The sequence below is a fragment of the Vigna umbellata genome, chromosome 9 (genome assembly GCF_029865625.1).
Source record: "Vigna umbellata cultivar VRB3 chromosome 9, Vumbellata_1.0, whole genome shotgun sequence".
Taxonomy (NCBI): domain Eukaryota; kingdom Viridiplantae; phylum Streptophyta; class Magnoliopsida; order Fabales; family Fabaceae; genus Vigna; species Vigna umbellata.
This window is the reverse complement of record NC_142173.1, coordinates 4,465,512-4,486,056: the sequence shown is the minus strand read 5'-3', so window position 1 is coordinate 4,486,056 and position 20,545 is coordinate 4,465,512. Positions and strand designations below refer to the sequence as shown.

General features: G+C 33.8%; 1 protein-coding gene and 1 pseudogene across 1 annotated transcript; both read right to left on the bottom strand.

Moving 5' to 3' along the window:
* Nucleotides 1-15,081: 15,081 nt before the first annotated feature.
* Nucleotides 15,082-15,699, bottom strand: LOC148192361 (uncharacterized; annotated as a pseudogene).
* Nucleotides 15,700-18,999: 3,300 nt separating this feature from the next.
* Nucleotides 19,000-20,298, bottom strand: LOC148192360 (MLP-like protein 43). The gene is made up of 2 exons (XM_088098941.1): nt 20,041-20,298; nt 19,000-19,478 (listed from the first exon to the last, which is right to left on the bottom strand). Exons 1-2 carry the CDS (start codon nt 20,225-20,227, stop codon nt 19,207-19,209), a joined length of 459 nt encoding a protein of 152 aa, XP_087955067.1. The 5' UTR covers nt 20,228-20,298; the 3' UTR covers nt 19,000-19,206.
* Nucleotides 20,299-20,545: the final 247 nt, after the last annotated feature.

Genomic DNA, 20,545 nt, shown 5'->3' with positions numbered 1-20,545 from the left:
AGAGTTGACAATATGTTTTTTTATACATTTATCTTTCTCTCTTGATTCAGATATCTAAGTGGCATGCCTTCTCTTAGACTGATTTTAAAATATGATCTTTCAATTTGATTATATTGTGGAAAAATGATTAAAGACATTGTTAAGGTGGTATTAAAGCATGCTCAACTAATTAAAGATTATATATTATACGTTGAACTTAATTATTAAGCTTTGTTGGATGTTGTATGTGAGATACTATTTCTGTATAGGTTGTAAGAATGAGCTCACCCTATTTGTTTGTGTTTGTATATTTGTGTGTATAAATTTGCGAAGATCGTATAATGTATGTTATACGGGAGCTTAGATAGGAACATAGATGATTTTGGAGACTTTAAATGAAGAGAAATGGGATCTACAATGGCAATATATAGTAATGTTTTAGAAGTTTATAGGGATAAAGTATATGTTGTAATGTAGGTTTTCAAAGGGTACTACTTGAAACTCATAAATGTTAACATTTTCCTCTTGTTTTCCACGATTCCTTCATCGTTAACAAAGAAATGTCTTCGTTTAGTGGAGCAATTGATGGAGAACCAACGGAAAAAGTTAACATGAATTTGGTTGCGGAAGATATGTAGGGTAGGTTTTCAAAGGGTACTACTTGAAATTCATAAGTGCTAACATTTTCCTCTAGTTTTCCACCATGCCTTCATCATTAACAAAGAAATGTTTTCGTTTAGTGAAGGAATGAATGGAAAACCAGAGAAAAAAGTTAACATGAATTTGGTTAGGTGATGACAAATTTATGAACACCGAAAAAAAATAAAAACAGAAAATAAAATAAAATAAAATAAAATAAAAACCGAAAAATAAAAACAGAAAATAAAAACAAAAATTCAAATTTCAAAATTCAAAAACAAGTCAAAGATAATCAATAATCACAAAAATAAACTAGTTAAACCACGAGTCCCGACAACGGCGCCAAAAACTTGATGACAAATTTATGAACACCGAAAAACGGCGCCAAAAATTTGTTTAACCCTCGGCAAGTGTAACCGAATCGTATCAAGTAATAAACTCGGTAAGACCAAGTATCGTTCTCCCAAAGGACTCACGGCCTAGTTAGTTATATGATTTGTTGATTATTTAGGACTTGCGAATAAATTCTTGAGGTTTCAAATGCAAAAGACAATAAGTAAACATGTATGCATGAGTTTTGATCAATGGAAAAGAGAAACACAAACACTTGAACGAATTAGATGGATGAATACATTATTGGGGTAATCAATTTCATCTTATTCACTCTCATATACTTTTAGGAATTCATCATTCTTTTCATCAATGTTAATGCCACTCTCTAAATAACATTGCAAGAAAGCCTATCCTTAATTACGAATTCATACAATTCCTAGCATCCCTAATAATTAATTCTGAAGTACAGAAGCTTAAAGGCAACCAACCCTCATATTCCTATGTCTAGGCAACATGCTATTGGGAGAATTTCCCCGAATCTAGATTTCCTCGTACGTTCTCATATCGACAAAATCAATAATCATGACATCGAATGAGTTAAACAATGCATGCTTTGAGCAAAGAGGAAAAACCCTAACTAATGATGAAAGAAAGCATGTATCTCAAATAAGATGTTTAAACACAAATTCCATATATGAGAGCTTCACAAGATTACATTGATTCCCCAACAACAATACAAAGTTTAGTTCACCATATTCATGGTGAAGCTAGATGAACAATAATGAAAGAATGAAAGATAGAATCCTAGAAAGATGAGTAGGTAGCCTGAGCATCCAAGATCTTCCTCCAAGGGGTGCAAAAGTGAGTGTTTGCTTCGTTTTCAGCCAAAGATGCAAACCCTAGGACGTTCTAAAGCTTATATACTATTCAATATATTACAAAAAAGTGGGCCTAAGCCCAAAAGACCACCGCTCAGCAGTAAACTGCCGCTCAGCGGTACCAGCACTTAGTCAATTCTCCCCTCAGCTGCACTTTCACCCCTCAGCGGAACCAACGGGTGTTCCTGAGTGCTGCTCAGCGGTAAACTGACGCTGAGCGGTAGTTGCGGATTCTCTTCTTTTGCACTTTTTGAGTTCTTTTCTGATTCCATCTCTATCCTTCTTCACTTCTTTCACCAAATTCACCTTAAAACCTGCCCAAAACACTGAAATCAAGCATAAACATGTCCAACTCTCTTATTTCCAAAAATGTGAACAAAAGCATGATTCCAAGCTAGTTTCTTAGTGTTAAAGGTTGCTTTTGGTATCAATTTTAAGCACAAAAATAACAGTTTTTCAACTGTTATCATTAGGGAAGTTATGTAGTGTAGGTTTTCATAGGTTTTCAAATGGTACAACTTGAAATGAAATCCAAATATGTTAACTTATTTCTTCGGTTTTCTATAGCTGCTTCATGCATCATCCAAACTTTTGTGACCTTGAAAGAGCTATGAGAAAACCGAAGAAAAAATGTTAACAGAGGGACGGGTTAAAATATTTTAAAAGTGGAGGTCTAGATGATTCACAAGGATTCAAAACTGTATATAAAGAAGACGGACTAGAACTTTGATGTCAAATTTGGATAGTCATTGACTTTAATTATGCATGGGAAATTTTATTTCGTCAATCTTGATAAATGTTTTTCTTACAAACGAGGAGAACTCATTATACGTCCAACAAATAATACATTAAATTCCCATGGGATTCGACATACTTTCGGTGATTTAAAAGAAAAAAAATAACAACATTTATCATGACAAATAAAACTGCCTTGTCACATATGACGTAAACATCGCCTTTTGGTAAAATTCGACATCAATATCTCCGTTTGTAACAAAAGCATTTATCAAGTCTAACCAAATACAGTTTCCCATGCATAGTTGTTTAAAAGAAAAAAATAAAAAAAAAATTAAAAAGGGAGTAACTGCCTGACCCGTAATACGTCGAATTCTGTTGTAATACGACATACTGTTGGTCAACTAGAAAACAATGAGTTACTCCTTTTTTAATTCTTTTATTTTTATTTTAAATGTCCTATAATACGTCGAATTCCCATTTAGCTTCATCATATTATTCATTCATATCAGAATGTTAAGAGATCTATTACCTTTTCACTAAATGATGTTTGAACGTCGAATGCCACTAGGCTTCGACGATGTACTGCATATTCATGATGTAATGTTGTTACAGCTCGATGTGCTTGCCAATTCGACGTCAAGTACACATCTATTAATATAGCTCACATTTCACGTAACCCCTTGCCAATGTTTCTCTATTGAACATATTACGATTCATGTTTTTTTATTTCCTTTGCATTTGCATTTTCTTAGATTTCGAAACATTTTTGTTCTTTACATTGCAATTTGATTTCAATTTCAAAGTGGTGCATTCAGCAGCTTCAGTTCATAAGAAGGTGCCCTTTGAAATTGAAGTCATCAAAATGTTTTTCATAGTACAAAAATGTTTAAGATATCTTACTGAAATGGAATTGCTATGGAAAAAGAAATATGGTTCACAATATTTTTAATGCTAAAACAATTTTAAGAACTAAAATAAATTTATAAAAATTTGTTCAACTTCGTCATTTAGCAATATAGGATTCGTTTTTTAAATTGTCTTGGAGTTGTTTTCAACCTGTAGATTTCAAAGCTACCTGACCTAGGGTGGAAACAACTTCAAGACAATTTAAACCATCAATAATACGTCATTTATTTTTGCAAATGCGACGTAATATTCCTCAACTGGCCAAAAAGTTTCTCCTTTTTCTTCTTGTTTTTCTTTTAAACGTCGCATTTTGTAAGAGCTGGACGTAAAACAACTTCAAGGATTTCAAAAAGAAATCCATATTTTTAAGAACGTATGTTCATAAATGAAAACAAAAACAAAAGAAAAGCATAATAACACTAAACATAATAAAAAATGAAAACCTAACCACGAAAAGATAAACAATATAGTTAAAAAATGAAAAACACAATAACACTAAACATAATAAAAAAATGAAATCCTAATTTGAGTCAGATGTCTCCATAGACTCCTCTTCTGTTGTGTCATCTTCATCATCAGATTCACTTGCTGAGGGAGTTCTCAGAGCATCTTCATCTACTTTCTTGTGAATCATGATCACAAAGTTTTCAACTTTTCTTCTAGGTAATATTACCCAAGCAAGTACAAAAGCACACATTTTTTCTTCATTTTCAAATCATTAAGTAGATACGGCTTGTATACCTTTAGCCTTTTTGGATATCTCACAAATTCCTTGTAAATCTTCTTCTTGTTGGTCCATTGGTTGAGTTCAAAATTTTTTTCATGAGCCAAATAGCCTTCTGCTTTGAGAGTAGTAAAAGATAGCCCTATTTCATCATCAATTTTAATATCGACATTCTTTGGATTTCTATCAGTCGTTCAAGCTTTTCACTATGACAGAATCAAAGCACAAGGAAATGACTCACTTTTGTGAACTTGAAAAAGATGATAGAAAAACAAAGAAGAAAGTTAACATATTGTTACAAGATATTTTATGAATGAAATTTGTAGCGTTTTGAAACGGTGCAAAATCCAAATGCATCAACCTTTTCTTCGAGTTTCTATCATTCCTTCAAGCTTTTCAACATAACAAAGAATCAAGCCACAAAGAACTGACTTGTTTTTGTGACCTTGAAGGAGGTAATAGAAACTCAAAGAAAAAAGTTAACACAAAGAAATTTTATAAATGGAGGTGTAGAGGTTATCAAAGGCTCTGAAATTGTATTTATAGAAAAAAGAATAACTACTGGGAGCCCATCACATTCATCCCAATAGAGTTCTACGTGTTATCTGGTGACCTCCTCGGCTTCATCCGCATAATAAAACGTCGCAGCCACTAGAACAAGGACGTTTTATTCGTTGGTTTATAAGAAAAAATAAAAAGCATAATTTCTGGCAAATAAAACGTCCAATTCAGAACTGGTTTAAAAGAAAAAAGTAACAAATAATAAAAAAGGGAATGAGGCTTTGGCTTCCAACTGGTAAACAAAACGTCGAAGCCCTCATCAATACGACGTTTTGTGGATTGATTTAAAAGAAAAATAAAAAAATAATTGTTGGTTCTAATATACATCGTGAAAATTTTATTACGGTGGACGTCATATTTGGTAAATCACTATTCAGTATTTATTATTTTGTATTGGACGTCAGTTGTTCCTTAGTTGACGTTATGTGACTACTAAGGTCATCGATTTACGTCAATGTTGTTTATGGTTGGACGTTATTTCCTTTAAAACGGCAGTTATAAAATCCAATCGACGTGGAGCGAATGAATTTATTTACAACAATGTCATCGATCATTGTTAACGGTGGTTGTTCTTTTTTAGGACGTTGAACACGCGACGTTGTCAAAAGTTTGTCAAAAAATGGTGTCAAAGTATCATTATCCTTTAATTAAAGGTGCCACTTAGGACAAACTTTGTAGGTGCTAACATCTTTTCTACTTTCGGATCCAAAATTTGTTATCTTTCTAATTTTTCTTGTAATTTTTAAGAATAAATTATGATAACATCGTTTGTTTGAAAAAAGTGTTTTCTATTGAAAATTTAAATAAATTGATGGAAATCTATTTAGGGAACTAAAAGGATATCCATTCAAGAAGTACCAACTTAATTTAAGGATCTAATAAAGCTTTAGGACATATTCAATAGACCATGGACCAGTCAACCAAGCTTTTTGGATCAATGTTCAAGATTGTCAGCAAACTTCCGCTCAACATAGTGAAGGGCGCTCAACACCAACGAGCCAAATGTCTCACATGCTCTTCTCTTCCCAACATTGCCCAGCGGGCAACTAGGGGGTGCTCAAGCGCCAACGAACCATTTGTTACATAATTCTGATACATTTTTCTTGTGAGTTAGCATGTAACATGTGACTCTTCCAGTAGGCTTTTATTTGAATTTTGGAGGGAATGTTGTTGGAACAATCGGTACCGTTATAGAGTCGCGCAGCGGAATAAAATATTCGGAAAGCGTGTTACGGTCACAAATCAAGTTTAATGGTCCGTTTTAGAAAAACAATTTTCTTAGAGAAAATTTATCAAACAGTTGATATGCGTAAAAGATAAAGAGTGTAGGGAATAGAAAATCACACAAGCAATTTTTATCCTGGTTCGATTCAAAAGAATCTACGTCCAGTCGTTAATCACTATAAATAGTGATTAACCTTTTTCACTAAAAAGTTATTTAACAGATTACAAGAAATAGTGAATAAAGCAGATAAATAAACCTTCCTTCGACGAACGAACCGGAAGAAGAACACTCTGCCAACTCGAAGAGAACCGCTCCGACTATCGACAAACGAAACACGAGCTTCTCCTATTCACGAGACCAGGCAGAGCACCTTGCTAACTCGAAGAGAGCTTGCTCTGACTATCGACACACGACACGCGAGCCTCTCCTGTTCACGAGACCAAGCAAGGGAACTTGAACTATAGCTTCTGAGCACTTCCTCTGACAAACAGTATTCTGCAAGAGCTTCTGTTCAACAACGTTACTTTCTAATTTCTCCAAAACAAAATATATAGCCAAGTACACTGAATGCCAAAGGTCAGCTCCCAACTGCCATGAATAATCGATTATTGTAAGTGATAATCGATTATTAAAGTCGTTATAGGTTTTCAAAAATGTGATAATCGATTATATGAAGTGATAATCGATTATTCAAGTATGACTTGTGATAATCGATTATTGCTTCATCATAATTGATTATTGTAGTTAAAAATGTAAGTTTACAAGGTTTACAAGAATTTCCTACTACATTTAATTTCTACAAATTGCTTTTAACTAATTCTAATATCTTCTGCAACTAAAACTTCTTGTAGCATCATCAAAACAAATTTCTTCAAGATTTACCAATACTCCTTATTGGTAACAATCTCCCCCTTTTTGATGATGATCAAAAATTCAATTTTAAAAGCAAGTTTGGCTTACCTGCAAAACATACAAGCTAACAAACAACAACAAGGTTAGCAATACCTGTAATAATTTATACTTCTCCCCTTGTATTATTCTTCTCCCCCTTTTTGATCATAAGCAAAAAGAATAATGTAATAACCTCCCCCTTAATATGAGCTCCCCCTCAAAAATGGAATATATGCAAAAAATAAAAGCTCATTATATTAAGAACAGAAAGGAAGTACATGAAATTCATAAAGATTAAGAAACTAAATACCATAAAGAAAATAACATAACAATCAAACTTAGATGTTTATGGTCGTTTATAGCCGTTATGGGATGCTCCAACGACTCTATTTTTGAAACTGTCAGCGTGATAATCGATTATGGCTCGTGATAATCGATTATCAGTTCAATAATTACTGCCCAGAATTGCATGATAATCGATTATGCATAATGATAATCGATTATCTGCTCAAGATTTTCCAGAATTGAATTTGATGCATGAATAATCGATTATAACTTAGTGATAATCGATTATGAAGCGTTAAGTTTACGAAAAATGCAAAAATTTGCATAGATTTTGATTCTAAGATATGTCTAACACTCCTAACTCTCTTCTAAGCTCAAAAAATCTATCTTTAGGTAGAGCCTTGGTAAAGATATCAGCTAATTGATGTAAAGTATCAACATATTCAATTTGACAATCCCCCTTTTGAATATGATCTCTTAAGAAATGATGTCTAATCTCTATATGCTTAGTTCTTGAATGCATTATGGGGTTCTTGGTCAAATTTATCGCACTAGTATTATTACAAACTGACAGACAACAATAAGAGTTAGTAGTAACTGTACATATTTCTCCCCCTAAATGTGATATTTCCCTTAAACTTAAAAAATTCTGAAAAATTTTTAAGATCTATTCAGTCCAATGCAATGCATAAATACTTACAAGCTAGTTGAGATTAGTATTTGCAATTCCAAACTAGTTTCAATACTTCTTAGTAGATCAAATTGAACTTTTATCAGACTTAATTAATTCATTGAAATCAACAGTCAGTTTTCAAACGAATTAGAAACTAATGATTCTACAAACAACAATTTATAAGCTAGAATGAATGCAATAGTAGCTTAAATGAATGTAATCACAACTACTCCAGGTTTAACAAGAAAGCATTTCAGCTAGCACAATCAGTTCAAAAACTAATTTTGACAGTTTCAACTTCCCAAACACCAACTATGATTCATGCACTCTCATATCCCAATTTGTTCAACTTCATATATTCAACTTTGCATATCAAAACAACATATGCAAAAATTCAACCACAAGAGTTGATTCAAGTGCTATATTTCAACATTTTTTAAACAAAATAATTTACATCAAAATTATGCAGATTTGATAAGTTCATTTTCTGCATCCAGGCTCTCAATGTATATTATCATAGCTTATTCGTTATGCATTTGAACTTAAAAACAAATCTCCACAGAACCAACTTCGAAATAGAAATGACAATTTAATTTTCACATATCTTAATCATCAAAAATTGCTAATGAAAATCTGTCAGCCAACTCATTTAAATGACTTTTTCATAGTTTTTGATGCTTGACAGAGATTACACCAAAGGTAACTTCAAAGTACTCATGAAATTGAATACTAAGCCAGTTAAACACAAATTCTATAGATAATTATCAACAAAGCACTGAAATAACAATGCACATGGCTTTACATGACATGAATGAAATTCAACACATGAATATCTTAAATAAATGAATTTCACTTGATCAAAATGTGTAAACAGACAAGAACACACCACAGGATGAATGAAATAGTGATGAACATATCATTTGCCTAACCAGTAATGAATATAACAGTAATTAAATTATGGAAGATTAAATAAAAACAAGATGTAACATCACAGTTTAAACAACACTTAGCTCAAATACTTGGTGCTTGAATGAAGGCTTTTGGATACCACTTGATGGAGTTACATCCTGGTTTGTAGCATCACTTCAAAGAGCATAATACCATAGAGCTCTCTTATCCTTTTGAAAACTTAACCTGCAAAGTAAAAACAATAGAGTTTTGGTCCCCATAATCTCATTTGGGTCCTTTGAGGTTAGAGACAATTTACTTTATAACAGGAATCCAAGCATATTTTCCATTTGGAACATCAAAATGTTTAATTCTACATTTGTTAGAAGTGTGTCCCTTTTTCATACAATAAAAGCATGTGACAATATTTGGATTTCTATAAGACACAGTTCCTTTTTCAACCCATACCCTATGGATTCTTTTAATTTGGTTCTTACTTTTAAAAACACTTTTGTTTTTATAAACCTTTCTAACAGTTATAGGCATTTCAACATTATTATTTCCAGTTGCAACTTCAAGAAGATTTTCAAGAATATCAATATCAAGCATATGATTCTTACATGAAAGACATTCAACAGGATGTTCAACATTTGAAGACTCTTTCATTTCCAAGTTGCAAATTTTATTTCTCAAACTTACTTCCTCATCTAATGCCTTCTCATATTTAATTCGCAATTCTTTAAATTCCTTTTTCAAATTTTTATGAGCAACATTCAAATTTTCAGATTCATCAAGCAATTCAAGAAAAGCTTTTTGCAAATCAAATTCACTAGATTCAGAATTAGAACAACTTACTTGGCTTGCAGTGTCATCAACATTAGCTGTCAAACATAAGTTTACTTCTTCAACTGAATCACTTGAACTAGAGGTGGTTGATGCATTATCCTCCGACGCAATGTGAACCTTTTTCTTCTTGTGAATTTTCTTTTCTTTTCTTTCTTTACTTCTTTTGTTGCTTGAACAATAAGCTTTCACATGGCCTCTTTCACCACATCCATAACATTTGAAACTTGAAGAGGAACCTTGATAGTCCTTCTTTTCCTTCAAGATTTTGCTTTCAGATAATTTATCATTGGCCATCAAGCATAGATTTTCTTGCTCATTAGAATCGCTTGAGCTTGAGGAGTTTGATGTAGAGCATGAATTCGAACAAGTCAACTTAGCCACATTCGATACTTCATCATGAGTGACTTTTAAAAATTCCCACATTTCCTGAGCACTTTCATAAACAGAAACTTTGAAAAAATCATCAATGGTTAGTGCAGAAAAAATTATATTCCGAGCCTTAATATCAAATTGGGCTCTTCTATTTTCCTCAACAGTCCAGTTAAAGTATGGTTTTTCTACTTCTACACCATCAATAGTTCTTTTTGGAATATAGGGACCATTTAGTACAGCTTCCCAGATGCCTCTGTCAACAGACCCCATAAAAATTTCCATTCTGACTTTCCAAAAAGCATAGTTATCACCAGTAAACAATGGAGGTCTGTTAATGGAAGCACCCTCAGCATATACATGGTTTTGATTGTGACCAGCCATTTTCACAAATTTTGAAAAACTATCAAAGCAAGCTCTGATACCAATTGTTGGAACAATCGGTACCGTTATAGAGTCGCGCAGCGGAATAAAATATTCGGAAAGCGTGTTACGGTCACAAATCAAGTTTAATGGTCCGTTTTAGAAAAACAATTTTCTTAGAGAAAATTTATCAAACAGTTGATATGCGTAAAAGATAAAGAGTGTAGGGAATAGAAAATCACACAAGCAATTTTTATCCTGGTTCGATTCAAAAGAATCTACGTCCAGTCGTTAATCACTATAAATAGTGATTAACCTTTTTCACTAAAAAGTTATTTAACAGATTACAAGAAATAGTGAATAAAGCAGATAAATAAACCTTCCTTCGACGAACGAACCGGAAGAAGAACACTCTGCCAACTCGAAGAGAACCGCTCCGACTATCGACAAACGAAACACGAGCTTCTCCTATTCACGAGACCAGGCAGAGCACCTTGCTAACTCGAAGAGAGCTTGCTCCGACTATCGACACACGACACGCGAGCCTCTCCTGTTCACGAGACCAAGCAAGGGAACTTGAACTATAGCTTCTGAGAACTTCCTCTGACAAACAGTATTCTGCAAGAGCTTCTGTTCAACAACGTTACTTTCTAATTTCTCCAAAACAAAATATATAGCCAAGTACACTGAATGCCAAAGGTCAGCTCCCAACTGCCATGAATAATCAATTATTGTAAGTGATAATCGATTATTCAAGTCCGTTATAGGTTTTCAAAAATGTGATAATCGATTATATGAAGTGATAATCGATTATTCAAGTATGACTTGTGATAATCGATTATTGCTTCATCATAATCGATTATTGTAGTTAAAAATGTAAGTTTACAAGGTTTACAAGAATTTCCTACTACATTTAATTTCTACAAATTGCTTTTAACTAATTCTAATATCTTCTGCAACTAAAACTTCTTGTAGCATCATCAAAACAAATTTCTTCAAGATTTACCAATACTCCTTATTGGTAACAAATGTGACTCTAAATAGAGGGTCTCCCTTACCTATAAATAGGAGAGCCTATGTAAAAACTCACTTTAGAGCTTAATGAATTGTTGTTGAAATGAATCAAACCCTCTTTTGCTCTCTGGTCAATCCGAATTTTGAATTCTCTCACTCTCCACTAGCTTACTTCCTTAGTAGGAAGGCGATATGAGCTTTGAGGCTTCATACAAACACCATAGCTTCACTAAACCCACATCAAACAACTTCATCTATGCATTTCTGTTGCACCTCATTATCCATCCACTACACTCTAAGTTTGGAGCTTCTACATTCGTTGATTCTACTTGGAGGAGTTTCCATCATATATGATACACAACACTTTTAAAATAAGCGTTGTCCATTCTAGAGCTCATAGACAACGCTTTTTGTGGAAATGTTGTTTATTAATAGACAACACTCAAATAGACAACCTAAAAAGCATTGTCTATAAGAAATAAAAAACATTGTCTTTTAACAATTTTGTAGTAGTAAAAGACACACCTTATCTACAAATAGATTGTGCTTGCTACAATTATTAATTAGTTCAAAACTCCTCGTGTCGATAAAAAATTTCAAGAATTTAACTCCTTTAACTTTTGTTCTATCAAAATGCTCAAAAACTTATGATAACAACTTAGAAAGATAAAAGGATCGTGGATAAATGGAATCTTTATTACTAGTATAAGCTTAAATGATAATACATTGTGAAGGAAGTCATGATTAACAATTGCACTACTAGTTTCTTAAACGTGCAAGTAAACTCTCAATCTCATTCTCATTAATTATCAAAGAAGGGTAGAATTAGGTTACAAAACAAACACACACACACATCGCCACTAAAGTTTGACATAACACATGCTCCCAAAGTTATGGTCTACCACCTACATGTTTTTAATTTGGAATGAGAATGTTGTGACAACATAAGAACTAACGGAATCCTGCTTATAGCAGGAGGTATATGCAAGTTTATGTTAAAGAACTACACAAAGAGATAATTATATTGTAGTTCATTGTGGTACCTTTCATTCAACTGTGATGACTTTAAACAGTTATACAATTTGCCCTTGGACCGAAAACATGAAGGAGGTATATGCAAGTTTGTGTTAAAGAACTACACAAAGAGATAATTGTATTGTAGTTCACTGTGGTACCTTTCATTCAACTGTGCACATACACATATTGCTACTAAAGTTTGACATAAGACATGCTCCCAAAGTTATGATCTACCACCTACATGCTTTGAATTTGGAATGAGAATGTTGTGACAACATAAGAACTAACGGAATCATGCTTACATCATGAGGTATATGCAAGTTTGTGTTAAAGAACTACACAAAGAGATAATTGTATTGTAGTTCATATGGTACCTTTCATTCAATTGTGATGACTTTAAACAGTTATACAATTGGCCCTTGGGCCGAATACATGCAGGAGGTATATGCAAGTTTGTGTTAAAGAACTATTGATGGAATTCTGCCTGATGTACCTTTCTTAGTGTTCTCTTTTTATTTTTCATTGTATACGTAGCTTAGCTTACAAGGAGCATGGGTTACTATAAATACCCAGCTCCTCTATTGTAATTTGGAACTTTTGAGATGAATGAGAATTGGGTTTTCTGAAACCAGAAACAATTCTCTCTTGAGAGTCAAAGGCTAGAGAGTCCAAGGACTTCCTCTAGCCACCTTCCAGCACACTACCTCCATTCTCATTTTCCAAATTCCTCGGTGCTTCTCGTCCACGACGTACTCCTTCCTCCAATCCTCTTGAGGCATACGTCAGGCTTCTTCATCCACGTGTTCTCTGTCACATCATCGTCTGTGCATCACTTTCCACTTTTCCACTCGCGCATCCTCATTACTCACATTTCCATTTCCAAGAAACCTCATCTGCTAGGGTTTCTCCCTCTCAAGTGCATCACCATCACTATAAGTCTCACTGCAAAAAAGAAGGGCACTACCGAAGGCCATAAGCCCTCGGAAATAGATAGAAGCCGTCGGATTTGAGTTAAACATTTGAAGATTTTGTTTTTTATCACACATATATGTTATACTGTTATTCCATGTGAAACATAAATATCTTTCATCAAATATAGCATTCAAAAAATAGAAAGAACATTACAATGATCAAACATAACACGGTTAAATAATTGCATCCCCAACACTATGTTAATTTGAACGTAAACATAAGTTACCTTAATTAACTTATTTTTCTTAATTCCTTTTGCTATCATAAATTACATAGAAAATTATCTAGGCAATGTTAGATATGGATCAGTGACAAACCTGAAGAATAGTTAGTACAAGGGAAAAGATGCCTATCCCTCTGTGAGCTTGTATATGGGGATCCTTGTGCCTGAAATATCTAGCAATAAGTGCCCCTACAGACAGGATCAAACCCCACCCTATTATGACCAAAATTCAATGTTTTGTTCTCACCTGAGTCAATTCATGGGATACAGGACCCGTAGAACCTGTCAAAGTATAGTTCATCAAATTTATGCAGGTTATACATCACAGGTTGCCATGCTTCATCATGCAGAGTTATATATATATATATATATATATATATATATATATATATATATATATATATATATATATATATATATATATATATATATATATCAAAAAGACACCAGTTTAGATAAAATAATTTTCTGCTTCAATTGTTGAATGTGGTAATTTTGAGTTAGTATTCTATTATGTGGTTCACTAAAATGAGGTTTATGTAGAAAGATCTGAGAAGAATCCTATTTGGAATTGGAAGGAAACAACTGTCACTATGTGCAACAAATTATAAAATGACATATCTACTTAAATTTTGAAGGCATCATCTCTTAAAGTAATCCAAGTATTCACTATTTTAAAGCTTTGTTAATTTTTGCACCGAACATTAAGTATCATTAATTCATACAATCTTCACAAGAACAAAACCATTTTTAAGAATTTTTTACATTATATTATTCACCTGTAAAACCAAAGTCACTTCATTTTCTAAACTCTTTTAAAAGCAAACTACTTATTGTTGTTCAAATGAACATTGATTTATGTGACTCACTTTCTTCACAGATTTTGGAGCAACCCATGAATTGATAGGCAAAGGTTGAGGTTGAACAGTCCCTACTCCCTACATATTATCAGTTCTTTGAAGTGTGCATTCACATCTTTAATGCCCTGTTATCTTAATGTTCAGCAGGAATCTTCTTGGAGATTTCCTAATTAAAATGCACAAAACACTTACACTCCTTCAAAATATAAGATGAATTTACATTAGAACCTAACTTTGTAAAAGCTAGATATTCGGAGTGGGCTTACCTCAAATTAAATTAAATCAAATCAAATGACATAAGACTTCATTATTCATCTAAAGAAACAATTTATTCATTAAGCTGTAAATTAAAATGCTTAGATGAAATTTCATTCTAGCACATAAAGATAGAATCGCCTTTAGTTGCTTAGATCATAACAGTTTTGAAGCAAAACAAACCACCACAAATTTAAAGTTTCAACAATCTTGAATTATGTAATATCAACTCAGTAATCATAACATATTCCCTCCTTCAACAAAATCAACCTTCAAATTTCAAGATCCCAGTTGAAAAACACAATTAGGATTGGTCATCAATAACACTCTTCAACAATTATAACACACACATTAACCGAACTAAAATTCTATACTCTCTCCAATGGTCATCTCGAACTCCAACCAAAATTGGAGTTTCATTCTCACAATTATTACAGTGAAGCTAGTTGATCAGAGCAGAATTCTGGTCTAATTTAGCACTAAAAAAGAGATGCAAGACAAAGAAAAGAAAAGACAGAGCAACACCGTATAGCAAAGGCGCTTGGGCACCTCGAGGCTTCCTCCGGATCTCCGCCACCACGCCGTCACCTTCGTCTTCCTCCTCCTGTGCCGCTTCTTCCTCAAGGCGAAGTCTGCACAACGGGCACGACGCGTGGAGGTCGAGTCACGGCGTGATGCAACCAGCATGGTAAAGGTGTTTGCAGGGCAACTATTTGGCCTCGACGTCAAAGAGGGAAATTTGGTCTTTGCATACAGCGAAGAAAACGAAGTCGTTGGGGTCTAGCGCGAAAAGGAGCGAGGGTGTGACGTTGATGGAGGGGAGAGGGTGGGGTTTGGCGAGGAGGGGCTTCGGGGAGAGGAGTAAGAGCACGTCTTGGAAAATGAGGTCAAAGAGGGGTGATTCGGCATCATTTTGGGAGAAGGGAGGGTCCATTAGTTCGAGGAAAGAGGTGTGGCAATGGTGACAGAGGAGAGGCGAGGGAAAGAGTGTGAGGGACACGCTCATATCGCATTCGTGGCACTAGTAGGTCTTCGCTTTTGGCTCCGCTGCCGTCGCCATCGGAGGTGTTTCCCTCTGCAAATGATTGTGAACTTAATAGGGAGGCACCCTCCGTGATTGCACGAACCCGCTCCACCACCGGAAATGCTCGAGCTCTTCACACCACCGTTATGCCAACAGAAGATGGAAGGGACCGATGATGGGCAAAGAAAAGGGAATCAAACAAAGGAGGAGAAATTTGGGGGTACCCTCACATGCCCTCGAATTTCAATTTTGGGGGAAGAGAAGAGAGAAATTAGGGGGAAAGAGAACTGCTGAAATTGAAAATGAGTGAGGGAATACCCAAAATTTAGGTGAAGACATCATGCACAATACCGAAGCCTCGTATCCGCCGATAAATTACAGGGCAGCGCAAATTACCGAAGGACACTTGACCTTCGGTAATTATCTGTTGGTAATAAGCGTGTTTCTTGTAGTGTCTTGTTTTCATCACAGATTCACTTCGTCACTCTCATTTCTCCCTCGCCTTAGTCTCTTCTCACCATTTCTTTATATTTTGACCGATTAAACACCTCTCCTCACATCGTTTTCCATTTTCCACCGATTGAACCCTCCTTTGCTTCGATCTAACACATTTCCACCGATTAAACTCTGTTTCTCACCGATTAATCGGTTCTGTTTAGTGATTCCTCACCGTTCTAGGGTTTTCCACCGTTTAAACCTAGGTCTAAGGTTTTTCCTAAGTTCTTCTCAGATTCCGCTTCAATCTCGAGTTCTCCTCCAATTAGGTCTCGAGTTTGGTTTCTCCTCCAAGTGATACATCTTTTCGCTGCGTATTTCTTCGTCAGAGAAGCTTCGAGGAGGTCCAGTTCGTGTTCGTGCAGCTTTAATCAACCTCTCGTTAGAGCTCTTCCATCAACTACACAAAGATAATTGTATTCTAGTTCACTGTGGTACCTTTCATTCAACTGTGATGACTTTAAATAGTTATACAATTGGCCCTTGGGCCGAATACATGAAACAGAAATAACAATTACCACGCAATAACAACTGGTCGGGTACATCTAAAAAGAAACATGTGCGACATAAAACAAAAATTGACCTGAACAAACCGAAATAAAAATAGACCAAGCTTGATAATAAAATCAGAAAACAAATAAGACTCAAACAAAAATAATCCCACACCAAAAATTTAAGTTCATCCATTAGTTTGGTCTAATAACAAGTGGCATTCGAAAAATAACAACATGGTAAGATCGATAATAATAATAATAATAATAATAGTGAAGATATGGTTCATTTCATGAAAAATCCAACGTGAATGAAGTTTTTTCTACTTACAAGATGTTTCCGAAGCAAGAATGGTTGATAGTTCTAGCTTAGGCTTTGGTCTTGCTTTCTTCAAGCAAAAGCAGTTCATAGAGATGATTATTAAAGCTTTTCTAAAATCAAAGAAAAAAGAGCACTTGGATGTTTTCATCTAAGGATAACCTAGATCATGGAAATATGCATCCTACTTAACAATTGGAAAAGGTGAAACACTTGGCTTATGGAGTCAAGGCCTTTTAGATCATCCAACCTATAATACCACCATAAGATAACATACAAAAGCACGATAGCTAAAATCAGGAATTTAAATTGAGAAGGCAAGTACAATTTCCAAATTGATCTATGGGATTTACAAAATTCGTAATGCATATATTACATAAATGTCAGGCATCATTCATTAGTTATAACCTAAAATATATATAGTAAAAAAAACTCAACAATTCCAAAACACAACTAAACAATGCATCACATGGCGTAAACTTAAACACCAAAACCAATTCTCTAATTCTATAGAATCTAGACGTCTTATCTAAGTTATATCACATTGTAATCATAAGGTTCCACCATTTGATCCTTGTCTTCAACTCCTGCACTTCAAAATTGCTAACAAGGTAACAGAAAGAAAGGTTAGTGGGTGGTTGTGTTGCTGGGAATTTAACTAAAAGGAACTAGGAAGATGTTGGAAAGTCTCACATCGATTAGAGATAAGGTAAATTTATAATATATAAGTAGGTGCAAACCTTACTTTATAAGTCGGTTTTATGAGATTGAGTTAGGCTTAAAGTTCACTTCTTAGCATGGTATCATAACTATAGTTAGAGCATCCATTATAGAGATAAAGCCAATTTATAGTATATAAGTGGGTACAAACCTCACTTCTTATATAATAAGATAAGAAGAAAAATGGAAAATCAACAAATGTAATGAGCAACAATATGAAATGGTTATGTTTTTTCTCCCTCTTGTTGTTTTGAAATTCCGCATAATTCTTATTTTCATCTTTTTGTCATAGAGTAGTTTATCCTAAGCATTACTTAAATAGCTCATAACCTATTATATTTTCAAAGCTCCACCGATAAAACTCACCTCAGTCATCCCCTCCCTCACCACCCATTTTCAATAACAAACAATTAAAAACAACGACCTTCCACACACAAGCCCAATCCCAACCAATTCAAACTTAGGTGTAGGGAAGACTATTCTCTTTGATTTGAAACAAACCAACTTAGAGTTTCACAAATGATAATTTTCAACCTTCACATTGTCAATATTATACAAGTTAATTTAATTCTACCTCGTTTAATAGCTTAATATTTTGATTTGTTATTTTCTATTTAACTATGACAAATAAACTCTGATTGGAGAAAGCGAGCAAGCCAGAGATTTTATTTATAAAAAAGAATTTATATGTAAAATTTGTAAGTAATACTTAATTTATTTACGAATTTTAATCTGTACGTAATTATTCATAAATAATTCAGTTTTTTATCATCCTCATCACCCTTCACATGGATACTCTTTTGATCACTTATGATTTATAAGACGAGACAACACCATAGTTGTAGGTATCAGCCGTGTCTCGGAATTGCCCTTCAATACTATACCCATGTGTTGTGTATCCCCTGCAACTGCATAATATATATAGTCTCCTGGAAGAAGCCTTCAAACCCAAAATAAGCAATTTTTGCCTTCATCATTTAACTAGATAATAATCACCTCCATTAAAATTCATGATAAGAAAATAAATTAAGAGCGTCGCATATCCATCTATAATTTTAAAACCCAAGTCTCTATAAAATTTTTACCAAATAATTAAACAACTCTAATTACCGTAATCTTATATAAAATTGTTACTTCTTCTCTGAACCCGGTGATCTCATAAACTGCTATTAATAGTGTATTTGGTGTTTCAATTGAAACGACTACATTAAAAATTCCATAACTTGTCGTTAACGCGTTTCCACGTGTGGTGAAGATTTGGCAAATCAACTTTAGTTTAAACAATGCACAAAACCTACAAAGCACAGCTCATATGTATATATATATATATATATTAATGTGAACAATAAATATGCATTATGTGCATCACAACGAGCACTATGAAACTTAGCACACTTGAAGGCGTCACTCATTACATGCATATCCAAATTTATTTAATACAAAGGAAGGATCTATATAAGAATCCTTCTGCTCAAACACATTCATTATTTCTTTTCTTTTTATACATAAGTTTTTGAGCTATGCCTTGAGAAGATGACCATCAATGTCACTGGTGCATTTGTGCACGTACTCGATGTAGCCGTATGGAGGTTCAACTTCTACACCAACCCTCTCATATTCAATGGTCCATTTGATTATAGCACTTCCATTCTCCTTATCAATTGCTTGAAATATGAGCCTAAACACCTTGAACTTGTCATCGATCTCTTCACCGAAGAGTTTGTAGTTGATTGTTTTGTTTGCTTCATCAACGGATTCAATACTCTCATGACATGTTGTAACCTTTCCATCTATTCTTTCCCAAACAATTAACATCAGTATAAACAATTATTGCATAACAACTACACCCAGAAAAATAATTAATCTATATATATTTAACATCTTCTAATCTACACAAAAATAATGCAAAAAAATACCAAAAAAACATGAATATGAAACCTTTGAATACTAGATTTCTTTTGTTTTTTTTTTAAAAAAAAAAACAAGTTACACAAATAAAACCATCTCACAATACAAAAGCTGAAAAGTAAAACTTCTTATGATCTCTTACACCCAAATTACACAAAGAAAACCACCCTGTAGGACAAAAGCTGAAAAAATTAAAGCATCTTATATCCTTTACTAACCCAAATAATGTAAAAAAATTAATTTCACTTATATTTTATACCAAAGTCTATTCTTACCCAAATCAATATAAACACACATGTTTACACATTTAGGAGGTTTGAGAATCTATAAGCATCATACAATAATATATTTAAACAAAAGTCTTATGTTTACAAGGGTTTAAACAATTCTATTGCCTCTTTTCTATTTATATTTGTTATATATATGTATTAGAAGTTTAATTACCTATGACATAAGTCCAGTGCTTGATGGACTCATTATGATGCCAGTCTTCACCATGGTGCAGCTTGGTTCCATGAACTCTGTCAGCAAGGTTTTGAACATGATGGAGTTGAGTTGCGAAGAGGTTGTACCACTTTTCAGCAGTTGCATGAACACCAATTTCAGTGCTGATTTTGCCAAAAAGAGTCATGATGAAGAAGAAAGAGGCAAGTAACAGATGCAAGAAATGGAAAGGAACAAGATGAGAAAGATGGTGAGAATAAAGATGCCACCATATCCCACTTATATAGAACACAATTTGCCCACTCCTCTCACAGCTAATTCAATTGTGGGGTCTCTATACCCGAGAATAAAGGTTAAATGACCAATATTTTTTCTTTAAGAAATAAATTCAATTCAATTACTCAATTTTCTTGTTTTTTATTTTTCAACTGCTGTGAAATTTTAATATGAAACCTATTGCCATATTCTCAATTATAGTCTTAAAGCAATGATTTTGATAATATAA